The sequence below is a fragment of the Tetrao urogallus genome (genome assembly GCF_951394365.1).
Source record: "Tetrao urogallus genome assembly, chromosome: 7".
Lineage (NCBI taxonomy): Eukaryota > Metazoa > Chordata > Aves > Galliformes > Phasianidae > Tetrao > Tetrao urogallus.
Window position 1 is genome coordinate 47,024,401 of NC_136820.1, and position 23,345 is coordinate 47,047,745.

The 23,345-nt window shown below is 45.9% G+C and overlaps 1 protein-coding gene across 1 annotated transcript; it reads right to left on the reverse strand.

Annotated features, from left to right (window-relative positions):
• Nucleotides 1–196: 196 nt before the first annotated feature.
• VILL (villin like) lies at nt 197–19,330 on the reverse strand (the record flags this gene model as incomplete). Its single annotated transcript, XM_079538460.1, has 19 exons — nt 197–310; nt 1,267–1,515; nt 2,313–2,381; nt 4,197–4,385; nt 5,124–5,268; nt 5,929–6,074; nt 6,321–6,500; nt 7,203–7,361; nt 8,108–8,245; nt 8,428–8,528; nt 9,530–9,683; nt 11,838–11,936; nt 12,477–12,555; nt 12,635–12,834; nt 13,790–13,900; nt 14,209–14,317; nt 16,276–16,472; nt 18,034–18,108; nt 19,262–19,330. The coding sequence occupies 19 exons, from the start codon at nt 19,328–19,330 to the stop codon at nt 197–199; spliced, it is 2,583 nt and encodes an 860-aa protein (XP_079394586.1).
• Between the last annotated feature and the right edge of the window lie 4,015 nt (nt 19,331–23,345).

Sequence of the window (23,345 nt, forward strand, 5' to 3'; positions counted from 1 at the left end):
ACTTAATGCAAAGCCATTCCTGCAAAATATTTTGCCATTCCCTTAATATAGGGTGCTGGAATAACTGCATTGGAGCTTGGCCTGATTGAGATGTTGGGTTGTGTTTGTTGAGCCAACGTCTGTGCTTCTTCCCTGAATCTCCTAAGAGAGAAGGGTTGGTCCCAAAGTCGTTGGATGCTGGGTGGCCCCTGCGGTCTCAGAAGAGTCCACACTGCTTCTTCTCATTCTGCTGTTTCCATTTGGGCATCTGGTAGAACTCGTGTTTGGACTTCCCAAAGATCTCATGGAAATCAGCATCAGACAGATAGTACTGCAGCAGGAAGAGAGAGCAAGAGGAGGTCAGTTTTGGCTTAGGCAAAGGGCTGGGGCATCTCCATTCAGCCACATCCCTTCCTCACCCTGTCAGAGCTGAGCCCTGATCCCAGGCGAACAGCTCTTGCTCTGCTCTCTGTCTTCATGGTGGGAAATGGAATGTCCCATCCTGGGAACTGTTCCTACTTCCCAGAATACCAGAGGAATAATAGCCCAAGAAAATGCCTTGGTTTTGAAAGGTTAGCATGCTCTGGTCCGAATTTGGTCCCTGCTAATCATACTCAAGCCAAGGCAATTAACACTGCTTCTGAGAAATTCTGTTGGCTTGCTTTGAGTGGTTTCTCAAGCCAGCAATTAACAGTGAAAGCATCTCCCCTTGACTTACTTCCCCCCAAATATTCCACTTGAAATGTTCACTCTCATTTCTGGAAAGACAAAACATTTTGTAGATAGTAGACAAAGAAAGACCCTCTGGGACATGGAAGTTAAATCTTCTCTGGCATTTTGGGTAAAAGAAAAGACCTGTAGAGCTCAGCTGACATGCAATCCTTTCTACAAGGGCATTGCTGCAGTGCAGAGCTGCTGACCCAGTAGGAGATTAGCCCTCTGGCTCCAAGTGTAGACCAGGAGATCAGCTGGGGCTGATAAGAAACTGGTCAAACACGGGTTGTTGAGAATAGGAAACAGCCCTGTGTTCCTCCCATCAGCTTGCTTGCACTCAGCCACAGATGTTGGCAAAATTAACTTTTTGTCCACAAGGAAAAAAAAGAAAGGAATATTTTAACTACAGTAAAACTACCACAGTTTCCTCTCATTTCTTCATGAGACCTCGGTGTCTAGCTGGCCTCTCCTTGAGCCTGAGGTAGGACTAAATAAAGTGACATGCTGCCACACGTAGCCTACAACTAAGTTCCTGGGTAAGCTAGAAGGCCATAAAACCAGCAGTGCTGTCACCTCTTTTTTAGTGGGATCCACTCCTTCTGGAAGTTCATCCACAGTCTTGTTCATCAGCACCTCTCGGGAGTAAACTCCCTGGTCATTGGGCACTGTGAAAGGGCTGCCATTGGCGCTGCTGTTGGCATAGCTGCTGCTGTCATTGTGGTTGAAGTGAGATTTGTACTCCGGGGAAGCAATTGATGTGCTTGAACTAGCCAGATTGGTCATGCTGAGGGTTCTTTTGCTCAGGCTGATGTTGTTCAGGTCCTGCAAAATGGAGGAGAAATGTCAAGAGAAACAGCTCTAGTGGAGCAAACTAGGGGCTACCTCTGCATCTTTCTGTTGGGGCTGAAGGGACTGTTCTGGCACAGGCTATCTGCTTGTCTGCTGCTTTGGAGAGCCACACAGCAAGGAGAAAGATAACACTAGAACAACAGTCCAGCACTTCCATCAGTATTACATCAAGATGTTAGGATTGTTAAAAACACAACCCTGTTGGGAGCCCTTAGAAATAACAGAAGATACTTAAGGTAGTCTCATTTTTCTCAAGATAATGGCAGGGAAAGGTGCATGTGGGAGCACAGAAGGTAAGATCAGATATGACCATGTCTAAAACTTCTAAATTAGCTGCATATTTATACCCACACTGCCATCTCTCCCATTCAAAGCCCTTCCACTACCTTCCAGCCTTCCTCCTGCTGTTGTCCAGGGCAGAACTGAGCCCATATGACTGCTATGTTTGGAACCTTTGGGATGCTGTGCTCTGTTTCTGGCACCTCCCATTGGGTTGTGTTCTTCTTGACCGGGGCCCCACATCAGGGGGTCTCGGGTGATACAGCTCTGAAAACTGCTCATACAACTCTTAATTGCATACATTGTATTTATGGGTTATTAATGACATTTCCCTCTGCTTTCCACTGAGGAGAACGCCTCTGATCCTGACAGCTTGAGGTCCTCACGCCTACTCTGATCGCTACGGCCTCTCCTTCATGCAAACAGGTAGGGGGACGTGGTGATGTTTAAGCTCAGGTATTTCCCAGCTATCTGGTCCAGTAGTCACTCACCACTGTGATCTCAGATAGAGCTGACACATCTCCTAAGCTGTTCTTCATCTCCTCATATGATTTGCCATCCTGAAAGTAAAGAGAGCTTTGAGAAGGTTGGGCAGCATTAGGTAGCATGTGCTCCTGGGCTCTGAGATCAGCAGATCACCCAGAGATGACCATGCATTTGGGGTCTCCCTTAATCCCCAGTCCTGGAATGGAAAGACTCTGAGCTGTCACTTGAAAACAAAGAAACAGATTAATAACAGGTGATATTAAACAAACCCCAATTTTTAGTGTTGTGTGTGACCAGGTTTCTCTTATATCCCAAAAAAGGAACACGCTTTATATATTGGCAAGTGGATGACTGTGCTTTCAGAAGCAGCCAGGAGATGTCAGTTCTTAACAGCACCATCCAGCAGAGATCCCCAACTAGAGTGAACAACACAAACATATGCAGTGCAGAACAAACAGATTTAGACCCCAAATGGAGCAATGAACACACACCCACATGTTTCTGGGATGTTCGCAGTTTGGATTGCTTGTCTGTAGCTGCTAAAGCTGCCTATAGAGGATACTTAAAGAGGCATGTATTCTGTAAGTTGCCTCCTTGTCTTTCAGTAGTTCCCCAGAAGAAAGAAACTGATCTGACCTCAGTTCTAAGCAATCAACACTGTTTTAAGGGTCGGCACTATAGGAATCATCTGTCCAAACCCAGCTGTTAAGGCAGACTTTCTGCCACCCCACTGACTGCAAAGAAGGTTGATGCAAATTCAGCTGTGAAGGAAAAACGTCTTTGTATGAGATTCCCTTGGCACCTCCACCCCATTGCCCTGCTCCAGCGTGGCACTTATCCACAGCCCTTTGGGTAACCAGAAGATGAGACTGCTTGTGAAGCAGCTGAACACCGATGTTCATGCAAAATACCGTACAGAGAAGGGACAACCATCGGCAGCCCACCACGGAAGGGTTTCAGAGAACACCAGCTCACAGCAACTTCTCCTTTCCCAAACTGTGCACACCAGTGCCATCGGGTGGCAGGAATTTGGGTGCAGAGCCCGGCAGGATTGTTTCTGCCTTGAATCATAAAATCACAGAATCATTAAGGTTGGAAAAGACCTTTAAGGTCATCTAGTCCAACCACCAACCCATCACCACCATGCCCACTAAAACCATGTGATATTTTAGATCTATTAAGCACTGAAGCTCCTCCAGGTTTCCATTTCTGGTCTCCATTTCCATTTCTAAATCAGTTTTTGAGAGGAAGGGCTGTATATAGGGAGCAAAGGTCTCTCATGGGCAGTTTGTGAACCAGGAGACAAGACCCACCTGCTCACCTCTTACATTTCAGTTTGCCCTTATAGATGGGACAGATATTTTTCTTCTGTATTTTGAAAAATAAACACTTTTCTTCAATTGCTTTCATGATGTGGAAAATTTTGTTTTCGCTCTGAACTTAATTTACTATTAGCAGCCCCAAAATGTATTTCTGGCTGAAATCACAAACGTAGTTTGTAACCTAATCTCTTTAAAATAAAAATACAGGTATTGTGAATTTAAGCACGCTTACTTCTATTTGCAAAACCCCATTTCACCAAACAGGTATTTTTCTGCTGAGGTGTGAAGCTCAGGACAGAGAAACTATACATGTCCCATCCCTGGAGGTGCTCAAGGCCAGCCTGGATGGGGCCCTGGGCAGCCTGACGTGGTGGGTTACAACCAGCCCACAGTAGGGCCTGGAACTGGGTGGTCTTTAAGGTACCTTCCAACTCAAGACATCTATGATTCTATGTCATAAGAGAGGTTTTGCTCCACACACCATACAGGATATGGCTCACTGACAGTGATACCCTTTAAGCACTGCTGAGCACACATGCACACCCCAGGGCTTTTCCAGCAACTTACACTCCATTTGTAGGGGTCCCAAGCGTTGAACCACCCTGTGAAGTTGAGGGGCTCACAGCCCTGCTTCACCAGTATGATTGGAGTTGCCAAGTCTCTCCCTGCTGGATGGGTCTTGAGGTACTCCTTAGCTGAGGCAACTGCCTCATTTCTCTCATATGTGTTGGAGGCTTTGCCAACCCAGAGGAAAATCTGCAATGGGAGAACGCGTTGAAGATCAGTGGGCAGGCAGGACCTGTGCAGACACAGCTGTTTGTTCTCTCATGACAAGTGAAGTGGAGAGAAGGCTGCAACTCTTGTTTGCCAGTAACTGCCTGGGATTTTCATCTCAGATTTACTCCCAACCAAGAAAAATTTTGCTTTTGAGATAGATACAAAGCATAAATATTTCAGGAAGCAGTTCTCAAATGTTTCCAGGTAGTTAAACCTAGTATTTGCATGGTCAAAAACTTAAATGTGCTCAGAGCCCCTTAACAGTCCTCACCACTGGTACTAGGATATGAGGAAGTGTTCTGGGTGCCACCCCCTTGTGTGAGCCCACAAAGATGGATGCAGGCACAGCTCATCTTGCCTAGGAGCAGGACATGGACCTGGTGTCCACCTGAAGCACCTGCCCATCCTATTCCTATGGTGGGATGGCAAAGGCAGACTTCATCCAGGTCAACTCTTGCACAGGTGAGGGTGGATTAAGAATGTCTGCAAGGGGAATCCTGGCTGCTGCCTCCTATCTGGAGCATGAGCAGTCTGTCATGCAGATAATGCCCCATTAGACTTCCAGATCTTAGCATGGGGAGCTCTTAGTTACTACTGAGAAAGGGGAGCCAGGCATACCACCCTCAGTGTCATGTTCAGTGATGGATTCTGATGAACTAAGCCATAACCTGTTTGAAAATATGTCTGGAAGGTAGAAAAGGTGGAGTCTGAGCTGACCTCTTCCCAAGTGTCGAGTAACATGACATCGTCTTCATCCAAGTCTTCCTGGCAGAAATCCACCACCTCTGTCATGATGAACCGACCCGTCTGGTTGGAGCACTCGAAGAGGCGAGGTTGGTAGTGTGTGGTCTGCTCTTGAAACCTTCCTCATGCATGGCAGGGAAAAAAGAAAAAAAAAAGCAAGAGAGATGGAAATCCTTCCCTTGTGATTTAGCATTAGGCCCTACCACTACTACTCTTATCCATGCTGGATGAGGTGGGGACATGGAAACACAAATCAGAGAGCCTGAAACTCAGTCACATTGATTTGCATGAGATACTTGGACCATTTTAACAATTTTAACAAACATTTCTTCCATCCAAAGAAGTCAAAAGCGAAAAGCTTCCCTCCTTGTGCACAGGAGGCTGCTGTCAGTCAAAAGTCACATCGATCACTTGGTTGCAGAGGAACGCGTTTTGTGCTCAGAGGGTTGGAGAAGTTTGAGTTGTTCAAAAGCCAATTCAATTTCAAAAGGCCAGTAATGGATAGAAGTGGACTGCGTGGGTCATGTAGCCCTTACGACAAGATACGAGGCAGATTTACTGTGGGGAAATCCATCCAAACCAAGACCTAAAACCTAGACAGCAAACACCTTAATGTGGTTTCTGACTGTAATCACATCCTCACCAAAGGCAGTAATAGGCCAGAATATTCCCAAAAGCTTGGTTTGTCACAAAGTGCTTACCCATCTTCCTGTAAGGGTTTGATCCTTTACTTAATGTTGCCTGACCAACCCCAGAGGAACAATCAGCTTACTCTTACCTCTTTTCACTGGCATAAGGGGCTTTGCCTCCCAGGGCTTCCCAGAACTCTGCTGGCTCCTGTCCCTCCAAAATGGTGTGCTTGTCCCTTCTGGAGACAATGTCAGCCACCATCTTTGCCATCTCCCTCTCATCTCCACTGCAGCCCTGGAGTTCAGGACATAAAATTGAGGCTGAGTTAGTGGCAGACTAGAAAAACTTACCTGGGGCCAAGATACCTTGACCCTACACCACTGCTCCATCGAGTTTCAGACCTGTTACTGAGCATTTCACCTGAGCTGGTCACTCGGAATCTATGACCAGCTCCATGGCCCCACAAGTCAGGGACGCAAGACCCACACCAGCTATTTCAGCTCCCCATGACTGTGTCTCTTGAGCCCACAGCAGTCTCACCTTCCCACACCACAGGTAGCAGACTTGGTTGGTTGCCAGCAGGAAGACATCATTGGAGTTGAGAGAGGAGGCTCTGGCTGGCACCTCTGTGGCCTTGGTGTTCATCTCATTTGTGCCTCTCACCTGGAAGAGGCGGACTGCTCGCTCAGGGGTGCATTTCTGGGCCCGGCTTGTGCCACCCTGCATGGAAACAGAGGAAAAGACAGTGTTGGAAGATGAGAATGCAAATCCAGGGTGCATCTGGTTGAAGGAAGAAGATTTGCAGCTCACAGCTCTCCCCACAGCAACAGACCATAGAATCATCGACTCATACAATGGCTTGTATTGGAAGGGATCTTAAAGATCATCCATTTCCAACCCCTGCCATGGACTGGTTGCCATGCACCAGGCCAGGCTGCCCAGGGCCCCATCCAGCCAAGCCTTTAGCACCTCCACGGATGGAACATCCACAGTTTCTCCGGGCAGCCCATGCCGGGCTTCATCGCCCTCTGAGTAAAGCATTTTTTCCTAATGTCTAAATTAAATTTCTTTTTAGTTTAAAGCCATCCTTGTCCTATCACTATTAGAGCAGCTCTTGTAAAACTCAGGATTAATTCCTGTGCAGTTTCCATCTCACCAGAGACTTCTTCAGGGCTGTAAAAATGGGAATCAGCCTCTATTTGTCTATAGGGTGAAAAGGCTTTTGAAGATACACTGGTGGCTCTATAGGCATCTACAAAAGAAGAGCTGGAAATATTCCACTACTTCCATCTGCCAGCCCATGCAGACCTGAGGCTCTTTTCCTGAATATTAGTCTATTTGTTTTTGAACTATTTCTGTAGCCACTGCCATTCCACCACTGCTTTCACCTTCCATCGCCCACCCACACAAAGCCCACGTTACCTCATAAATGATCAGCTTGCCCTTGAAGATTGCCAGGAAGTGTGCTGGCTCCTTGCCCATTGTCACGCGGACCTGCACAGCCTCATCCCCGTGCTTTTTGTCCAGCTCGATGGCATTGAGGGCGCAGGCAGTGATTTCATCCACAGAGGCATGGCGACCCTTGGGGAGAAGAGATACCACTGGCAGTAAGATGCGATGAAGGGTACAAAGTCCTACGTATGCTGTCATAAGATGAGAGTTAAAACCATGTGACTTCTTCAGGAGCTTGAATCTTCAGAGGCTGAAGCCCCAGAGGACAATCTGCAAGACTGCAAAGTTTGATGCCAACATATAATCATAGAATCATTCGCCCAGAGAGGTTGTGATGCCCCGTCCCTGGAGGTGTTCAAGGCCAGGTTGGATGGGGCCCTGGGCAGCCTGGTCTGGTATTAAATGGGGAGGTTGGTGGCCCTGCATGTGGTGGGGGGGTTGGAGATTCATGATCCTTGAGATCCCTTCCAACCCTGGCCACTCTGTGATTCTGTAATGTTTGAAGGACTGCTAAGATCATCCAGTTCAACCACACCACTAGACCATGTCCCCCAGTGCCATATCTACATTTTCCTTGAACACCTCTAGGGATGGTGACTCCTTCAACTCCCTGAGCAGCCTGTGTCAATGTCTCACCAGCACTGTAAGCTCCATAAACCTTTACCATTTCTGTCTGACATTTCCAGCTCTCAGTCTGATGCAAGCTTGGCCTAAGAGCATACATGTTGCCTAGAAAACAGAGCTTGGGCTATTTCCAAGTGGACACATGAGGTTCTTCCAGATGATTGGCTTGGGGTTTTTGTGCGCAACTGTTTCGTTTGGTTTTAGGCTTCCAGCAGACACAGCACAATCTCTTCTGTTCCAATCTGACTTACCTGCCACATGTAGAGGACATAGTGAGGCCGGCCAGATCTGAGGTAGGTGTACAGGACCAGGTAGCAATCACCTCCATAGAATTGCCCATATGTTTTGGGATCCACCGGCTGCATTTGCAGGTCCTCAATTCTCCACACCTAGTGTGAGAAATATGTAAATAAACAGCAGGGTACTCAATGTAAGGACAGAGTGCTACGGGCACAGACATACCTGTAGGGGAGGAAAGGTGGGCATGTGTTCACAGTTCATACAGCTGCTGTGTGTGTGAAAAGGCAGAAAGATCTGGAAACACTGATAATTGCCAAAGGAGTTATCTCACCTCTATATCCCCAGAGGCATCATCCACCATCCTCTGCTCAGCAGCCAGCTCTGGTCTTGCATGGAGCTGAGTGGTGTCAAACTTCACCTGCTCCACCTTGGCTGCATGCGCCAGCAGAATAGAAGCAAGAACCCAGTAAGTGCACAGTGACACACAACCCCTCCACAGAAACACATGCACACAATCATTATAAATGTAAGAACAACCTGGTCTCTGGTTGCATAAAGCCAGACTTGCCACCAGTAAGCAAATGTCGATTGTGGGACATACAAGAGTGCATGCACTCTAATGTTGATCTGTTATTGGTTGGCAACTGGCCATACAGCACTTTCCAATGAGGTTGTGATGACTGGTGAGTAAAAATAGAAGTTATCTCCTGACTAAAAGTTCATAATTGTTTTCCAAATGTATGTATACTTCCATCATTTTTGAGTGTTTCTTTCAGAAACAGAATGACCATGTGTCTCCAACTCATGGAGAAGACAGTATTTATGGATAACAGGGAGAGAAGGGAGAAGAGAGAACTTGCAAAGGAAGGAAATATTTGCAGCTATAAAGATATTAATGATGGAGACAAATCATCATCTCTGCCACTTCTGTCTGCCATCAGCAAGATTTCTCTCTTTGGTGTTGTTTACTCTTTGGAGTTAATGCATTGAATTATGCACTTCAGCAGCACGATAAATGGGGGCACCATTTACACCAATAGAGAATGATTCCATTGACGTCAGGAAGATCTTGGGTGGATGTCAGTATAAATGAAAGCAGAATGTTGTTCAGCACTTCCTTATCAGGTTCATCATTAGCTCTATCTGAAGAAAATTAAGAAGCTATGCAAGTGTGAATTTTTTACACGTTTTTTTTCAGGTGAGATCTGCCAACCTTTATGTTTGGAGTAAGTGACAGCTCGGTTCTTATAAGAAGTACTCTGCTTCTACTGAAGGTGGTGGAAAGTATGGGACATGAGAAGAGTGCACACTGGACTTTCAAAGTGCTGAGGACAGGGAGCAGCCAATGTGAATGGTGTTCCCTTGGCTCTATAGCTTATCATGGACAGCAGAGTCAAATACATGGCAAATTGTGCCTCTGAAAACCAACTCACCAGTTTTGCCAACAGTATAGACTTTGCCCAGCCCCTGTGTTTCATCCTTTTCCGTCCACCTCTGGAAGAGCTGTTTGAACATAGCTGACTCTGCACCATCATTGATCACTTCAATGTTGGTGGAAGGAGAATAGCCTTTGGCTTGGATAAAACCCTAGGGGGTTGAAAATAGACATCAGTGAAGACACATCAAGACACATCACAAGAAGGCTGAGGACCCCAAAAGCAAACCTCCACCTCCAGTTGAGCACACCAGTATAACCATGTCAGGATTCACCCCACGATGAAAACATGCACTCAGACTTATGAAGATACCTACAGACATTCTATTCATGTTTATACCTGTATTTAGAGAGCTGTCCCTAGGAGGATAGTCACCTGGATGACATCCTAAACTTAATCTCTGCATGGCATCTAATTTTTGAAGAATCTCACACAGTAAGTCTAACGAACAGCCTTGCTATGATAGAGAACATCTCATTCAGCTCTATAGACAGCTTCTGGTGGTGGATCCAGGATTGGAGCCAATGAGCAGAGATGGAACTAGGCCCACGGGCTGAGTTAGCTTTTCTCCCAGCTCTTTGACCTTCTCTGAACAGGAATCTTGTTCTCCCTTTAGCATGATAGAGAGCTTGTATGCCAAGGAAGGAATGCAGGCAGAGTGCTCTGAAGGGATAAAACTACAAAAGTCCCCTTTTTTTTTTTCTCCATTTTTTTTTTTTCCTCAAAACAAGTTATTTCCTTGAAATAGAGCAGCCATTAAGTTAAGAGAGTGCTTCAACAGAAGTGTCTGATACAGTGCGATAAGGATGAAAATGATCTGTGTTCTGTCTGCCCAAGTATCAAAGTCATTGCTTAGTCTTTGAGAACTGCTCTGTGTTTAGCTCAGCAGACTCCAGGATGACCCAGAGGTACAGTGCTGACAGCCACGGTTTGGGAAGGAGCCTGAGTGTGGGCTTCAGAGCATTCATCTTCTGCTGTAAATATTGTAGCCACACACTACCCCCAGGGAAAAGCAGAGCAGATGGTCTTCCCATCCCTCCCACCTGCCAAGCTGAAAGAAAGAGATATCTTTTGTTCTACATTTGTAGCCCAGGGCCAGAGTTTGCAGAGCTGATTGCCTACAAAAAGCAGCTGAGTTCAGCTTTTGAAAGGAGAAGCAGAGAATTGTGAGATGTTTTTAGTGGAGTTTGTCATAAGCTTTTCTTCTCTGAGACAATAGGTGCAAGTGGTATCTTCAGGTAAGATCTTATTGAAGGTGGGGCCACTGAGGTTCAGTATCTCCAAGGAAGATCTCACTGAAGATGAAACCATTTATGGTCTTCACATAAGTCAACAGATGAATTTAAAAACAAAGCTCTCCAGTATTATTCACTCCCACATGCCAACTGACATGAAATACTACCAAATGCCTTCTACACTCAGGCTCCTATGAGGCCAACTTTGAAAGGAAGCACTGAGGCGTGCTCTGCCAGAAAATGGCAGATTATCTGAAGAGATGCAGAGGTGTGCTATGCTGAAGTGCTCTATAACAGAAGCCATAGCTTTGCTGCAGGTCAGCTGGTCCAGGCTAGTAGCAGTTAACAGCAGAGCTCTTTCTACCAAGTGCCAGTTTCCAATTCACATGTAGAACCTGGGCCCAAACCCATCAGCGCTGTGCGAAACACTACTGCCTGTAATGGACTTGGGGTTGGCACTGGTAGCACTTACGTATCCATTTCTGCTTTTTTCAGAGAGCCTGAGTCATCAAATTCCCCACTGACTTGCCCAGAAGTATTACACTCAGCTGGGAACACAACTTTCTGGTCTGTGCTGCCTTGGACAGTAAGAGATGCTATTTAGCAAGCACACACGAGACTTGTGACTATCTGCAGTGTGATCCCTTCATTCTCCCCAACACCCACAGTATGGGATCACGGATGTTACAGAGATTATAAAAGCCTCCTCCCTTTAATATCTGTTTATCGACCATAAATTGGTATAATCCCTTCTCAACTCTGATACATTCTGCCTCCACCACCTCTTGAAGCAGTGGATCCCAGTAGTCTACCACTTACTGTGTCACATATAGTATTGCCTTCTGTATCTTCTTTCCTATAATCAGTTCCCTCTTAGTTTCAGTGACAGCTAGCTCTCAGTGAGATTTGATGAATAACAATTTTACATTATGTCATCACACCTCCCTCAGAAGTTTAAATGTTTCCTCTGTTATTACTCAGACCCACACTTAATCGTAATTAGTGGTCAGATCTAGATTAGTGCCTAGTTAACCTCCCACGACATCACTGGCACTACATTTACCACTCACCACGGCTCGAGTGAAGGCTGCTTTCTTCTCCTCCTGGTTGGAGGCTTTTCCTCTCCAGACATAAATCTTAAAGCCACCTTGGTCTAAAATGTAGCAGTCCTGAGGTGAAACAGAAAAAAATGATGTTAAAAGATCTCCTCAAGCAAAAGTCCTCTGGTGCCTACCCAGTCTGGATCCTTCTTGAAGCCTTAGATGTAGATCTAGCTCATTGCCTTGCCTTGCAGGGTTCTGAACCCGGTATCGCAAGATACCACCAACCCCACCTGCGTTCTTGAGTATGTTGACTTTGTGAGCATACCTGGCTGAGGCAGCTGCCCTTAAACTGTAATGCAATAAAGTACGTATTTTTTCTAGGAACTGCTCAAAATTGGCCATTATAGCCTCATGAGAGATGTTTCCAATCCAACAAAACACCCTTGGCTGGGAAGGTGGGTTTGCCATCTCTTGTAACTTTAACCCACTGCCCACCTCTGGCCACTGAAGCTGTAGGTAGAGCCTAAGCTGTCTTGTTTGTGGAAGACATCAGCTAATCTTGAAGGATGATAATTTTCAGGAAACCAGATATCTTAAAAAACAGGTGCTCAGTTGGAAATAAAAGCTCAGCACTCTTTGGTCACCATAAGGTCTAATGCCTTTCACCTCATGCTGGAGCAGATCTTGTGTCAGGGGCCGAGTGGCTATCTCCTGCACCACGAGGTCGCTGTCCTTCTCGTAGACACTGAAAAACAGAGCCAGCAAGTGGTCAGGCCTCCCGGCACCCGCCATGACAAGGGGTGGGAGCCCAGACCCACACTCACTGATAGAGCCGGACGTTTGCTTTCTGCAGCTCATCTGCTTTCGTGTCCGGGATGGCATCTCGGAGCTCCCCACGCCTCTCACCAAGCACCATCTTCATGATCTTGAGGAGGTCTGGGGAGTCCTTCTCGTTGTCAATGATGCCGATTTGAGCGCGGCCGCCTCTTTCGCTGTCCCTGATGCTACGAGCCAGCGCGAGGCCCTGCACAAGGATCACCAGTGGGGTTTAACCCTAATCCACACAGCATATTCAGCAACATTACTTCAGACCTAGAGCAGTGACTGAGTAATAGTGGTCTAAGCCAGATTACCACTGCTAATGCCTTCCAAATTTTCCTATTTGTAAAGGGTGATGTGTCCACCAGACCTGCTTATTATCTGAGTGGAGAGGCTGTGACACAGCTGCTCAGAGAAGCCATGAGTGCTCCATTCCTGGAGGTACTCAAGGCCAGCCTGGATGGGGCTCTGCACAGCCTGATCTGGTGGGAGGTGTCCCTGCCCGCAGCAGAGGATTAGAGCTCAATGACCTTTAAGATCCCTTCCAACCTAAGCCACTCTATGATTCTATAATGACCAGGTGTCACAATGTGAAGAGCTGTCCCACCTGCCTTTTAATATGCATAATCATTGGCTATGATCTTAGTCACCAACTCTGCTAATTTCCTGTTGGTAAATTTGGTTGATCACATCCCTATATTGCAGATCCTCTATCAGTAAAATAAGGGTAATGACCCCTTTGAAAACTGCCTTAAGAACCATGGATCTGACCTATCAAAACATGGGTTACGTATTCCTGTTTGTCTTATACTGACCAACCTGGAATTCCCTGTGATTTTAAAAATAAATTCAAAATCACTTACCCTTAGGCAGTAGTTGCAGTTAAATCTACCAGCACTAACTTTATTCCCATGTCATGCAGACTGCAGGGCACATAGGGATGGCAATGGGTCTCCCCAAAGGGAGCTGGATGCCCTTCTAAACAACCAGATATCACTGTATGGGGAAGTAGATTTGCCAGGATTTTCTCCATTCTCCTGGTTTTAGTCATATTCTCACTGACTAAAACAAATGTCAACCAACAGTGACCATGCAAACACATGCACTATTTCTTTCTATGCAAACACTGAGTGCTGTGTGTGCCTTTTGTCCGTACTCACCCTGGATTTCTCAGCAATGCTGCAGTTGGGCCCATTCCACTGGATCAGCACTTTCCCAAGGTCCAGCAGGAACACATCACCCTTATTGAAACTATCCCAGGAAAGAGCTACCTGTCATAAGGAGATGGAAGAGCTCAGCAAACAGAGGAGACAAGAGCTTGCAGGAGACAAGCCATGGGCATGGAGAAGTTGTCCTGGGGATGTAACAACTGGTCTGCAATGACAGGCTCATTTTTCTAGCACTCATCCACTCACTGAGCCAAATGGCTTCTCTCAGGACAATACTAAACCCAAGCGAGATCTTGAAAATTACCCTTGAAAAGAAATGAGCTATTGAGCAGGCAGACCAGATAGAAAATGGGTGTAGGAGGGGAAGCAGGGAGGAATAGTCCATAGGGAGCGAGGCATCCCCTGAGTACCTCTGTGGCTGACACATGCTTCTTCCCTTTGACATGAAGAAGACGCTTGATGTTGTACATATTGGTCTCCACATGCTTAAATCCTGAGGCCGCCCCTCCCTTCTTGTAGCTGTTAGGAATCAGAGAACAAGGAGTTAGAGTTGGTTAGAAAACAGCAACCCCTCTATCATCTCAGAATATCTCAAGCTTTTGTTGACAAGTAAAAATCTAGAGCTAATATAATCTCAAAGTCTTAAGAATGGAACACGAAATAGCCTCACTCTACTGTTCTTGTACTGTACTGTTCCTGGTCCCTGACCAGACAACGAGTCCTCACAGTGCCCACCATGAGGTGGGTGTTATGTTTTGCATCTTGGGAGAAGGTGTGTTGAGAAGCAGGCAGGTCAGGGATGGCAATGGAAACATACCACAGTCAAACTGAAAATCCCATCAAGCACAGAAGTGGTATCTCAGAATTGAAATATTCCATAAACAGTCAAATGAAAATGAACCATATTTTGCAGAGAATATATATATATTGGCTGAAATCTGTTTTTATGCAAAATAGTTGTTTTAGATAGAAAGCTGTTTCCCTATGGGAACATCCTTCTGTCCTTGAACACTCACTTTGCAAAAGCTGCTGTTAGCATTGTAATTGCCTCACTGCGTGATGCCACCCCTTCTTGTCTTGCAGCTTTGCAAGGAGGACACAATTACATCAGTACAGGTTAAAATTTCCCCCAAAGAAGTCCCAGAATGTTTTAACAGGTATTTTTGGACAAGTTTAACTCCTTTCCACATATCCAAATGCATTTTAGAAATCTAACAGCATGTTTGTGCTTCATGGCTTACAGTAATGATTGAAACAATGTCATTACCATTTGTAGAAAAGACAGATGATTGCTGAGATTTTTATAGATTTTGCAGTGTGGAAAATCAATATATTTTATCATACATGGATAAGACTGGCACACATGGTCAGGCCAGTGGGTGATTCACAGTACTTTAGACTTGTTTGGCACAGTTCTTCCTATCCGGAGGAATTGCTCTACCTGCCAAGGTGTGGAAACAGCCTGCTTCAATTTCTTATTCTGCCTCAGACTTCCTGTACGACCTCAGTATGTGGTTTAGGCCACAATGAAGACTAACTCACTCTTATTTCAGGGGCAGATTTGTTCCCAAATAGAATTCTATGCCTACGTGCTTTGGAAGGTCTGAATTTCAGTTTTTCACAGCCCTTTATTCATCTTTAAAATGAGGGTAAAAGCACTCTTCTGTCTCACAAAAGCCCAGAGGAAGATCATGAGAGGCTGTAGAGATGCAAAATGCAGAGAAATCAAAAGCAAGACTGGGTCAAATCTGAGGATGGGTTTCCACCTGGGCTTTCTTCAGCAGTCTGAAAGAAAGGCACTTAGGACTATTTCTTGCCAGCACAGAACAGCTATTACAGTCACCTTCCAAAGACCCCAGAGGAAATCAGGACCACAGGACTGGACTCAACGCCACAAGACTGGATTCAATACCATCTTTCCAACAGCTTAGTTCAGAGAATGAAGCTTTGCTTTCACAGCAGGAAAATTGCCCCTAGTGTGATCAACGCTTCATGGAGCTGATTAGCTCATAAACAGGGATTAAGATGTGGTTGCTGGCAACAGCAGCGGACAGGGCACCTAAATACAACTAAGTGAACTCTAAATAAATGTTAGTAACAAACACCTTTGAAAAGATCTCAGTCTTCTGTCTCATATGTATAACCCTAACTGGCTTTTGAGGGACGTGGTTTAGTGGGCACGTTGGTGTTGCATTGATGGTTGGACTGGACGATCTCAGTGGTCTTTTCCAACCTTAATGATTCTGTGATTCTCAGCAAGGTGGATATTGATTTAAATTGTCCTGAATGTTAATATCAATTGTATGCAGAAGAGAAAGGAAGACCCTACAGTGAGCAAAAGGGCAGTTAAAACCATTGAAAACACCTGGGGAAGCAATTAGTAGATCAGAATGACACAGGCCCAGCCTCAATCCCTACAACTTCTGTTTGTCGGAATGGAAAGTTTTCACTGCAGCAAAGGGTCTGACTGTACTCACATAATGCCGCTGCGGAAATAGCTTTGGAAGGTCTCAGACTCGTGTCCCTGCACCTCCCGGTGCTGCACAGGGCTTCCCCTGAGCGCAGCGTCCAGCTGGGTGACGTACATGGCTGCAGCACCTTGCTCATCCTGAGATGAATCCTTCCCAATCCAGTAATGCAAATCCACAGCGGTGCCACGAGAAGTTCTTTTGCTCTGGAAGAGGTGGGAAAGATGAGACAGGGTGAAGACACAGCCCATAATGCTGCTGTCTGGGGAGAAGTGGCCAAACAAGTGACCATGGAGCCCATTCCCAAGGCCCATCCTCCCTCTCCATAGTGGAGCCCAGTGATGCTCCACTGAAGCACGTTTCCTTCATATATGCTTTTACGACTTATTAAGGAAAATGAGGCACCTGTGGAAGTCCAAAACCTCGTGTGTTTGACCTGTCCTACTTTTGCAGAGTTTGATATGAAAACTTAAAGGACATTCTTCTCATAGATCACTTTAAATTTGCCTGGAGATTGGATTCTTTCTCTCCCTTTCTCTTTCTCATATGACAGTACATAGTAACACCAACTGCCTGGGAGTTCCTGCTGACTTGCAAAAGAGACAGAACTCCAAATGAAGCTGAGCCCGTGTGCGCTTGCTGTGATTCGTCTTATTACAGAAAAACCCAATAGCCCAGAAAGAAGAGGCAAGTGATCTGAGAACAGGTGTGCTTATCGTTATGTGAGTCGTGCCAGTTATTTTTCAGCACCTACTGTGTTAAACCCTATCATCCATGCCTGAAAAAGATAATAAAAGCTCATTTTATAAACTCGATTTGACACTAAGTTCTGTTTATTTGCTTTGTGCAGTGATACTACAGCGAAAAACACAGTAGAGCTTGAATAAAACACCATTCCTCTAGGCGCAGCTGACTAATTTGTGGCAAAATCATTCAATTTAATGCACTGTTAAAAAAGATGATCAAAGTCCTATTGTCCTGCGGACAAGCCTTGTTTGAAAAGCACGCAGTTAAGGTGCAGAATGCAAAGATGAGTATTTTTACCCACTTATCTGCAGGGAGGAAGGAGAGCAGTGGACTGACTAAGGGCTTTGTTACCTGGGCAAGCTCTTGCAACACAAGCTGAGCCTGTGAGCATCAAAACCTACAGTGACTACAGCCTGCTCTCTGCAAGGACACTCACATTCTGCTCTAAGCACATCTTTAGGTGGCTGCTGCCGAACTGATTCTCCAAAAAACACTCAAAAGGTACCACAATGGGGCGTGCATGGCCTAGCCTGAGTTCAAGTGGTTGCAATTAAGTCTGGACCAAATTTGGGTGGGACAGCAGAGGTCTCCTAAGGGAGAGAGGGAGAAGGGCTGCAGATCTTCTCCACTGGTGGTGCGACATGAAGCAGGTGGCTCTCACAACCCATACCATCTTGTGTAAATAACATTTCCTAGTTGGCCACCTCTCCCATCCCAAAAACACTCCCATAAGCCGTGCAAATCCAGGCCTTGATGTAACTCGCTGGGGATATACCAGCCATTTTTCCACATCTGGACATAAAGCAATGGGTGAGAAGATAAATCATTTTAATTAATACTGCTAATGGTTTCTCAGGACTTCTGATTTACTGGACACACAGAGCTGTTACAACAGCCACACTACATTCAGGTGTGTGATGGGATGGCAATGCATACGCACAACCACTCCAGTACCAAGTTGGAACACAAGAAATGACGCTGATCCTCCCAAAGAGACCAATGTTTGTTCACCTTACTTACGTGCAGAATTACGTAGCAGTCCCCTTCAAAAAAAGTCCCATAGGCTTTTTCAGGTACAGGAACCATCTTCATGTTCTGTGAGAAAACGCACACTTGGGTCATTGCAAGAACTTTTACAAAGCAGACGTAACTCAACTGACAGCGAGGGTTTGGATAAGGAGGAATCAGGGCTGTGCTTGTGGAATAGGAAGTCACTTCTGGAGGAAATTCCAAATGTACCACGATGTGAAAAGGTGAAAATGAAAATGCTGCTTGCCCAGACCAACAAAAATTTGTGTATAATGTTCCCCAGGCAATCCTGTAGGCCTAGGGAAAAAGTCCCAGAGGTCATGCTGAAATGCTCTAGAGCTTGCATGTGTAGGGGATTTGCCATGGCATTGAGCACATCTTACCCTAGATTTAGTTCTGGGTTGTGGTTTTTAATTGGTATCTGTAAAATTCAAGGATAATTTTCAATTTTGACAGGATGACCACTTTGTTCAGGATTCATAGCAAGTAGCAGTGCTGGGAAAAAATGGACATTGATGGACATTGATGTCTCTCATCCCCTCTAGACTCTAATTGCACACTGTATTCAGCACAATTAACCAGCCATGCCTGCCCATTGCAGGTGGTGGGACATGAATCCACCAGTACACACACCTCCTGGACAAGAACTGACTCTGTGGTTCCCTGAAATTCAAAACATGCATTTTTCTGTTGGCCTGACTTGTTTTCCCGCATACCAACCTGACCCTTGTGAACCAAAACGTTGCTAATTTCAGATCCTTTAGAAAACAACTTAATACAATATTCTGGAGAGAAATGTTACGGCAAAGACACTGTGGAAAACAGCTGGGATCTTCAGAGGGCCACCACCACTTGGAGATGAGTTGGAGATTCTTTCCACTTCTCCCCAGGCTGTCTTTGCCAGGGAAATGCAACAGAATAAGGACAAAATTGAGCATAGCTTGGCTACAAATCCCAAGCAAAGATGATCCCGAGTAGAAGGTGACATTGCAGGTTGCAGTAACTCTGTAGAAACCCATCAGTAAATATTATCTTTGTTTTCCAGAGAAACACAAAGGCACCAAACAATAACATGCTAAATGTAGGGACGAGTTGCCTGTTTCCCACTGCTGCATCTTACCAATAAGACTCTTTTTTCCCCCAGACCAGTTCCAGAATATCTTTCTTGAAATATGCATACACACAGATGACATACAGCATAATTGCCCCCTTATCATACCTCTATGCTCCATATCTGCAGACCCAGCCTTCTCTCAATAGTGGGAAGATTTGTGTCACCATCTGCCATCCTGAACTCTGAGCTGGAAGGAATGGGATGAAGGAAAAAAAAGACAAAATAAGTACAGAATTGGATAGATCTGTAGGTGTGCAAGTCAGCTGGGCTTCTCTTATAGTTAATGGAGATAATCACACCTTGAAATGCCTCTCTGCTGACTATAAAAATCACATTCCAGTTCAGGTGTAGTTATCTACACTCGGGTGGGGTGAACTCCCATTTCCAGTGCATCCATGCTCATGAAAAGTCCAAGCAAAGTATGGGATCACTGCCCAGCAAAGCCTCGATAGGACACCACTGGTCTGATATGGGATTGTTTTTCCCCTGTTTGCACAGATGAGAAGGATTCACCAGGGTGTTCGACCCAACATCAGTACTGCAGCACAAGTGCAGAGACACTGGGGACCACCAGGAAACTCATGCCCTCCTGGAGCAGCTGAGGTCAGCTCAGGTGCCCTGGGTCACCAGTGGCCTAAGGAATGAAGCCCTTCCACTTCAGGAGGAGATTCAGGTCTAAGTTAAGCTACCTGCAAATAATCCCAAGGTAGGGCACCAGGTTTCCATCTCCATTAGGGTCAAGGGAGCCAGTATAGTCAGCAGAGCACAGGGAGTGATTCAGCTGATGACTCAATCACCTACATTATGCAAAGCCAAGCAGCTCTCTAGGCTCTGCTTACTGCACGGGGAAGAGGTGGGATTCAGCTGCCTGCACAAAGGTACCTGGGGACCTTTAAGATGGTTTGGGTATCTCCAGATGCCACTTTGATGGGTGAAGGTCTCCCATCCATAGAATAAAAGAATCATTTGATTTGGAAGGGATCCTTAAAGGCCATCTGGTCCAACTCTCCTGCAATGAACAGAGACGCCTACAATTCCATTAGGTGCTTTGAGCCCCCTCCAGCTTCACCTTGAGTGTCTCCAGGCACAGGGTACCCACCACAAGATGGGACGTCCACCAAATCTACTGTCTGTTCTATTTGCCAGCAGTGAGAAATACCAGGAACTCTCCTTAACTCCCTGTATCTTCTTGCTTAGATGATAGAGGTTTTGCTAGTGAAAAAACTTCTGAATCCAGCCAACCTACCTTCTGAAGCAGATCAAACCTCAGGCCAGTGTGTGAGCTCACCAGGTTGTATCCTAGCAGAGCTGGCTGGCAAAACAGGTGCCTCCCAATCAATTCAGCTCAGCTGCAGCAACTACAGGACAGACTGTGATTGTGTAAGGGCACAGCCCATATCAGCTGTTCCTGTATGAGTCAATTCTGCTCACAGACCAAAGCCCAGCCTTGAGAGCAAGCATAGCTCACTGATTCTGTGTTTTGCATTCATTTGCCTTACAAGTGCGCTTTCGTTATTTGCATTTGCTTATGACAGACTGAACTGTTGTAGTGGGTTAAAAAGAACTTGACTGAGTGCATTTTCTTCCCCAACTCTGGATGAAATGGCTCTCCTGGTTGTAGGGCTTGGCTTAATCTGTGCACCTCTGCTCCTGTAAGCAGAAAACTGCTTGCAAGAAGGAACAGACATTTTTGTATGAGCTTGGTACCCAAGCTGAGCCACAATAAGATGAAAAATAAAAGAAGCCACAGCACAAAGCCATGAAGGAAGCTTCTTTCAAGGGAGAAAAGAGCAAAGACAGATGATCTCATGCCAAAAGGCATCTTTTTTACCTGTGTCACGGAAGCATGGAGAGATATGCTGCACTTGTCGCCATTAAATCATTAGTTGTGATAATCCTTCTCCTGAAGATTTTGCAAGAGAACAGAAGTTGCTCTTCTATGTAGGAATGTTGGTACATTAATATATTCTACAGCCCAGAACTGCCAGATCCTTTCTCTTTGCATAGGCACTGAAGCACCCACAGCCTTGAGCATCAGATTCATCATTCTCACTCCTTTGCCATGGATGGATCTGAAGGATCACGGAAGACTGAATCCACATGGCCTCACCTATTGACCACGAGGGCATTAAGCAATCCTTCAGTTTCCTCCAAATTCTCCCAGGCAAGAAGAAAAAAGACGCTTTTCATCTCATGTCCCAGAATGGTAATCCCACATAGATTGAAAATCAGGTCCAGGAAGATATTTCATCCTCTAAGAAGGAGATGGACATTCTTCTGGATGGGATCCTCACTCACTTACTGTGGAGTCTGTGGCTGGCATGAAATAATGCCAGAACCATAGAACTGTTTGAGTTGGAGGGGACGCTTAAAGGCCATCTAGTCCAGCTCCCCCGCAATGAACAGGGACACCCACACCTCAATCACTCCAGAGCCTGAATGTCTCCAAAGAAGCATTGCCCCAGTTCAGATCTTTAACCAAAATACTGTCCTTTCCCTTCAATATGGCATCTGAAAAGTCCCCATCAAAGAAAAACTCAAGTGAAGCCTGCGTCTCTCAGCTACTGTTTCATTTATTTAGGTGTCTTCCCCTCGGGTCGAGTACCAAAACGACTTGCAAATGAAGTCAGTGCAGAGATTTGTATGTGAGAGAGCTCTTGGGGGTGAAGTCTTTGCAAAACCGATGCTGCTCCCTGCGGAAGGCAGCAGGCGTCATCGCCTCCGAACAGCGCAGGAAGCGGGCAGCTGTCCAGCTGTGAGCACAGCTGGAGCCCCGCTCCTCCCAGCCTCCCAGCCTCCCGTCCAGCGATGTTAACCCGAAGGATCCTCAAATTCCTTTGTGCTCAGACAATCGCGACGGACAAAACCGTCCAGCAGCGCTTCACCAATTCCCACCCAAATGTCTTCGACTCAAAATGGGGAGCTTCAGCCTCCTCTGCTCCTGGGGCTCTGACACCACCTCTGCTCCCATCTTTTTGGGGGTAGCTGTTCCCCTCCTCAAGCCATTAACTGGGGCAGTGTGAAGCACAGTGAAGGTCGGCCATTTCTTTGGACATTTCAGCTTCTTTCAGCTGGTGGCCAAGTTGGAAATAATAGGAATATGACTTCAATAATCAGACAGCTCATTTCATTAAAAATTTAATGTGACTTTTAATCAGATGATCCCATAATTCAACTCCAGCCCAGACACAAAATCCAGTATTTGTGGAGTGGAAACTTCTCATCTGTGCTGAAACCAGGAAGGGCAGAAACTTTTCTAATTTAAAAAGAAATAAAGAGATTTTAAGAGGCTCAGGCTCACTGTGGGGTTTGAACAGTGATGTCCAGCTCAGTTCTTATCTCACCCAAACTGGTTCTACCCAGACCTAGGTGAAATGCAAATATGCAAAGAGCATGAGTCAGCTGCCTCTGGGGCAGGAATTTACCAAAAATAGCTGGTTATGGTGGCAATTCACTTCCTTCTATGCAGACACAGCTTTACCTATTCCCTTACTTCTACACAGACAGTTTTATCTATGAAGGAAGAAAAGAGGCACTAAAGCAGCTGTAGGATTCTGCATGCACGTCAGTAGCACACAGCTGTTCAATTTTCTAAGGCAATTTTCTTTTTTTGTGCAGAGGCGGGGTTTGAAAAGTAGTCCTATGTGTAGCAGAGCTGAGTGATTTTACTCATGTTGTCCCATCCCCGATGCCCCATCCCCAGATGGGGATACCCAAGGTCAGGCTGGACAGAACTCTGAGCACCTGATGGAGCTGCAGGTGTCCCTGTTCATTGCAGGGGAGTTGGACCAGATGGCCTTTATGAGACCTCTTCCAAATCAAATCATTCTATGAATTTCCACCTCTAGGGCCACCTACCCTACCATCTGCACCATTTCCAAGACTCTTGAAGCCTTGGAAAGAGGAGCCAAGTATGTACCATGGGCACACATGGGCAGGCAGGACCAGGGAGGGGTGGCCACTGCGTGGCAAAGGCTCTGCTGGGTCATCGCTGCTTGGTTAAGATGTTATAAACTGCAAAGAGCAAAAGCTTCTTCAGGCTGAGTGCAAAGGACCAAGGCCAGGCTGGATGACTCCCTGGGCAGCCTGACCTGGTGGGTGACAGCCCTGCCCATGGCAGGGGGTTGGAACTAAATGTTCTTCAATGTCCCTTTCAATCTAAGCCATCCTATGATTCCATGAATTTAAC